The 6,128-nt window shown below is 40.3% G+C and overlaps 1 protein-coding gene across 1 annotated transcript; it reads left to right on the top strand.

Moving 5' to 3' along the window:
• Positions 1-405: 405 nt before the first annotated feature.
• RNF146 (ring finger protein 146) lies at positions 406-1,464 on the top strand (the record flags this gene model as incomplete). Its single annotated transcript, XM_079550538.1, has 1 exon — positions 406-1,464. One exon carries the CDS (start codon positions 406-408, stop codon positions 1,462-1,464), a length of 1,059 nt encoding a protein of 352 aa, XP_079406664.1.
• Positions 1,465-6,128: the final 4,664 nt, after the last annotated feature.

Below are 6,128 nucleotides of genomic sequence, written 5' to 3'. Positions count from 1 at the left end.
GTTACCCCCTTGGGAAAAGAATCATAGCTTCTTTAAATTTTCTGAGGATGCTCCAAAATGGCTGGACATTTTGTAGTACCTTTAGGCTGCATGAAGTTCATCAATCAGTACTGCTTCAAGAAAAGGACTGAGGAAATTTCAAAGCTTGGCACGGTATTTTATTAAAAACGAAGCAGAAAATTAAAGCTTAGTGATTACAAAAGAAATTCTCCCTAAATTCAGCTTAGTCTGTTGACTGAGGAAACAGGATGCTAACCTGTGTCAGTTTCTTCAGAAGTTGAGCTTCATAAACGATATCTCACCTTAAGATAAGGCAAACATCTCATTATGTGGACTGCGAGGTAAAGGCACTAGTTTAGGTTGACACAGTAAACTGACTTAAGCCTCTCTTTGATCTTCTGCAGGATGGCTGGCTGTGGTGAAATAGATCATTCAATCAACATGCTTCCCACAAACAGGAAGACAAATGAGTCGTGTGCTAATGCTGCACCTTCCCTGACAGTCCCTGAATGTGCTATCTGTCTGCAAACGTGTGTCCATCCAGTAAGTCTGCCTTGTAAACACGTGTTCTGCTATCTATGTGTCAAGGGAGCTTCTTGGCTTGGGAAACGTTGTGCGCTCTGCCGGCAGGAGATCCCAGAGGATTTTCTTGACAAGCCAACTCTATTATCACCAGAAGAACTCAAAGCAGCAAGCAGAGGCAATGGAGAATACGCTTGGTACTATGAAGGAAGAAATGGTTGGTGGCAGTATGATGAACGTACCAGCAGGGAGCTGGAAGATGCCTTTTCCAAGGGTAAAAAGAGCACTGAAATGCTAATTGCTGGGTTTTTGTACATAGCAGATCTGGAAAACATGGTTCAGTATAGGAGAAATGAGCATGGACGGCGCAGAAAAATAAAACGGGACATAATAGATATACCAAAGAAGGGAGTGGCTGGGCTTAGGTTGGACTGTGACACTAACAGTGTCAACCTGGCACGAGAGAGCTCTGCTGATGGTGCAGACAGCACACTGACTGGAGGGGCTGCAGCTGTACAGCCTCTGGTGCCTGTTTCTGCTAGGCCCCTGCCATCACTGGATGGTCAGCTTGTGAGTCCTTCGACACCCTCTCCTGATGCAAGCACTTCTCTGGAGAACTCTTTTGCCCACTTACAAATAAATGGAGACAGTATGGCTGAAAGGAGTCATAGAGGAGAGGGAGAGGAGGACCACGAATCATCATCTTCTGGTAGGGTACCAGCCCCTGACACCTCTGTGGAGGAGACTGAATCGGATGCTAGCAGCGATAGCGAGGATGTGTCTGATCCCCTCCAGCAACACCCATCCTCTGCCCAGCAGAGACACTTGAATGCAAACACAAACCAGCCTGGAGCGGATAGACCAGTGGCAGGGGGAGGGGTGGCAAATGCAAGTGTAAGATCTAGGAGGCCAGATGGACAGTGCACAGTCACTGAAGTGTAAATCTGGAGCCATGCAATTTAAAAACTCAGTCTCCTATCTGTAAATTTTCTGTCCACGTTGGCATTGCACTCAGACCTAGCAGTGTGTTTGGTGGGAGGGTGGGGCGAAGGGAAGAAGCAGATTTGGCCTAACTTAAGTCTTTTAACATGTCTTAGCTGGAAGACTAACTGTAAGAAACTGGGTTGTCCTGTTAATGGTTTGAAAGCTGCTTAGCAATACCCAGTTTTCTTGAAAATGTCTTGTGTTTATTTTGTAGCATTTTGCCCTTGAAGATACTCTATCCCTTTTTGGCCAATGTATATCTACTGTACAACTTGAATTGTCTTCATTATCTGATTGTTGCATTAAGTGTCTTACTACTTTCTGCATGGATTGATGTATGAAAAGAACACTAAAGCAACGTGGGAGCAGACACGATGTTGGGTGTGAGCAGGATGCTTAATTTAATGTGAGAAAAATAGATGTGAGTTTGGAGTTAAAATGTGTTTTTACTAGACAAAGAGCAAGCATTTACCTTCCTTCAATGGAAATGTAAAAATGCTGTTAACTTTTGTTGCAAATTCTTACCTATACACTTCATGGCATTTTCATCGGCTTTGCCATCTAGTCCTTGTAGTTCTGTTTTTGAGGTCTTTCTTGATCCGTCTCGTTTTTGTTACGGAATTTATAATTTAATAAAACTACATTTTATCAGTAACCATCTTAGATATGTCTCCAATTTAATTGAACATAAATGGAGGAACTTTAAAGAAAACAATCATGAAACAGCTTCCTGTATTTGCCAAAAGCAAGGATTGGTTTAGAGTGGCATCTTTAAGTTCTCATGTTCCTGACTATTTCAACCAGAACACTGATCTAAGAGGAGTATGTTTTTCTAATAAAAAAAAATAAATCATACAAGTAACAGGCTTACTGCTAACAGAGGCTTCATACTTTTCAAGTGCTGACCAACTCACTTCACTGTTGTTGTGGGCAAAAGTATCACACAGTCTTATTAGCAGCAGAAGTGTTGAAATGAAAGAGCAAAAATAATCATACTTGACCCTAAATTACAGAAGACGTGTTAAGGACGAGATTGCTATTATCTGTTCTTCATAGCAAAGTTCATAACTACAGAGATCGGATAATTTGGGACTTGTATTTGAAATGCACTCACAAATTGGCCCCAGTTATTATAGAATGATTATTAGAAAAGTCTACAAGCCAGATCTTAAGTACAATTTGTTTTTATTATAGCAGTTGTTTCTCATTTTTTTCAAAAACATCTGTTCATTGCCTTTAAGATAAAGCTAATTGAACCATAGTTCTTAGTGCACGTGGCCTTGAATAGAAAGGGCTGATAGCTGATTCTTAAGCATTCCCATCCATCAAACAAAAAGATGCTGTAAGTACACAATCATTTGAAGAGAATTAAATGGGCTGGCTTTTAAGAATGGTAGATTTCAGTTTCTAAAACTTTCTTACAGTAACAAAGACTGACATGCATTTTCCTGGGCACAACTGTATCCATTTCTGATTTCTCTGCCCACAGGTGAAACAGTGGGTCAGTGAACAAAGGAAACTGCACAGGAGACTGAGACAGATAAAAAGAGTATTTCTTGCTTTCTCAGCTTGGAAGGGATAGTCTTGGTCACAGATTTTCACATTCCAGTTCCATGAAGAACAAAGCCAGTAATGTGACCTTTGGCAGGAAAGAGTTTGGAGCGCTTTTTACTTTCATTTGTTAGCTGTCACCTTTCTTTTTGTTTTGAGTACCATACACTAGTTCTAATCAAAGTCTAACTTTGTGCTGTAAAATAGTAAGAATGCTTCCAGTGTTTGCATGCATTTCACTTAGGGTAAGGTCATGCCCTGTTAAAGCAAGAGGCAAAGTACAGGACCTGCTGTATACTTAATTTGAGGAGTTTCAGCACAATATATATATATATATATATATATATATATACACCCATATACACAATTAATTTTATCAGTGATTATCCAGTAGGGTTTTTGACCAAAGCAGAAACAGACTTCTGTTCAGGCCAAATACCCATCAGTACTGTTTTTGGCTCCCCCCCTAGGGTTGACTGCAGCTACAAATTACTAAAATTAAAGTAAGGTTGATGGGAGCTTAACAGCTAATCAGAGTGGTAAACCCTCTCCCAGATCATGCAAGGAAGAAGTAGCAACCAGTAATTCCCACCTTATATTTAAACTGTTATCTTCAGTAGGAAACTTATTCTGCATCTATTTTAGCCAAGCTACAGCTACACTGCATATATTTTTCTTTAATGAAGTAGGGGGAGCACCTAGCTTACCTGGGTAAGTATATTCCTGCCAAAGGTTGGGTAGCAGCAAATATGGGGAAGTATCAATATTGCTAGAAGTGATCCCCAGTGTGACAGTGTTCAAGCTTTCAGCTAAGAATCCATGCACTTTAAGTACTCAAGAGTGTCCCAATACACAGAGGCAAGAAATAAGACAGGCATTTCACAATGGAATAGAAAACCTTGTTTGCTGAGGAGAGAGGTGGCAAATCAGCCCCTAGAAAATACAAAAGCGAGTACTCCTTTTAATTAGGAGACCAGGGTGGATCAATTCTGAATTGGGTTTCTAATTCATTTTGTGCATTTGGTGCTTGTTCAGTTTTAGATCATTTCTAAAGGAAAAGCAGCATGTAGTCTTTAACAAATTTAAAGAAAATATAAATGCCTATTAGCTGCTGGTTACAGGTTATTTGGCACTTCAGAATGACAAGTAAGTGCTCTGAAATTGACCACTTAGGTTTGAAATTTCTAAAATGGGATTCCATTTCATCTCAGTCTGGAGCCCTCATGATAGCACTCACAGTAATTTAGTTAGGCTGGTTTTCATAGTAAAGACTGTACTTATTTTTAAAATGAAGAAGAATAATACAGTATTAGACTGTGCACCAAATCTTTGATCAAAGCAAACACCTATAATTACGAGAATCTCCTACAGTAGTGTTTGGTGTGTTTGCGATTCCAACTGAGAGGGCAAAAATGAGTTTCCTGTAACCTCTTCTGACAGTGTCTTGGCTCCTTGGTTCTAGCACCAGTTAATTACATGTCCAGTTCTTAGTAACAAACACTGGGGATTGCTGGAGAAAGGCATTTGCTGATGGCCGTGCCTATAAATCAAACTGGAAAGAGGACTCTTGTGCATATAGGACGTACATACATACCTAGTTTCACTTACTGACAGCACAGGTCTAGTTCAAACTGTATACATAAAACAGATGCAGCATTTCCACTGCGGTTTCCTACCCAATTTGTATCACTCAGCTCACAGAATATACTACTGGGGGCCTTATAGCACTTTGATTTTAAAAAAAGAGATACAAGTGGCCTTTATTAGGTTCAAATATTCACAGCTATTAAAAAAAAAAAAAAAATTAAAAAAAAAAATCACAATATTAGCAACAGCAAACTTGGCAAATTGTTGGTGGCAGAGACCTACTTACTTGCCATAGAAAGCACATTTTTTTGACTGACAATGTGAGGTGCTATTGCTTCACAAAGTTGAATAGGGCATGAGGAGGAGGGAACATGGACCGGAGCATGCTTTGAAGGTACAGACAGATGGGCAATCTGGAATCCCTCAGGGATTGAGAGACTTCATGAAAAGCAAATCAGCTTCATTACAAATGAATCAAGTATTCCCTTACTATATTAAAACACCCTTATTTCTTAAGTCATGGGGTTGAAACCCTCTAGAGTATAGGAAAACACCCACCAGCACAGGGCTATCAAACAATGAGCTGCTAGAGAAAAAAGGGGAAGAGGGAAAGCACATAATAGACAATACCCTCTCCCTGTATTCCTATTCCCATCTCTAACCTGGAAGTAAAAAAATCACAAATGTTATTTTTAGGACAGGGAGGTGTGAAATCATCCTCTGAAAGTAGTACAACATACAAAGGCAGAAAGGAGGGATCAACAGGCCAAAGTTGCTCATCTTCTGCAAGTTGCCAGCTCAAAACACACCTCTTTCTTCAGCATTTCTTTTGGTTGCTTTATGCTACACTCCCCACTGTGAAAGCCATATAATAAAATACCCAGCAGAACGTAGCATATACTCAAAAGCTACAGAATCTTAGCTGGCCATTTAGCCTGATTCCTGTCACTGATCTGTCCCCAAATCCCCAAACCTACATATAGTTACCTCACTGTCTCTAGCTTGGTAATCCTACCACACTGTGAAAATCATAACATGGATTTTCATGCAAGGAATCACTTCCTTTTCCTAAGGAACTCTGAACCATGCACCTAGTTAGTTACGCTTAGTGAGAGCAAGAATGCACATCCATGCCAAATAGTCCAGAGTTTCCTCCTTAACATGCTCCCCTGGGGTACATGGGTCCCAGGTCCAGCCCTCATTATCACTGGATTGAGAGACAAGGTGATCAGCTGTATAGGAAATTCTCAGTTATGGATATGCCTGTACATTTCTGCTTTCACAGATGTTGCACTCTAAATGAAGAATCATCAGCCAAAGCAGGGACTCTGTCTCAGTTCCTAATTTCTAAAGGAAAAACTCTCCCTGCTGAGTTATCTAGTAATTCACACAGTCACACTAGCATGGTGTAAGAAAGGTGACAGTTGATACAGTTGCCTTTAAGCAGTTTCAAATCACCCAGGAAAGGTAACAGTCACAATCCA

The sequence above is a fragment of the Tetrao urogallus genome (genome assembly GCF_951394365.1).
Source record: "Tetrao urogallus genome assembly, chromosome: 2".
Taxonomy (NCBI): domain Eukaryota; kingdom Metazoa; phylum Chordata; class Aves; order Galliformes; family Phasianidae; genus Tetrao; species Tetrao urogallus.
This window is presented reverse-complemented; position numbering and strand designations above follow the sequence as displayed.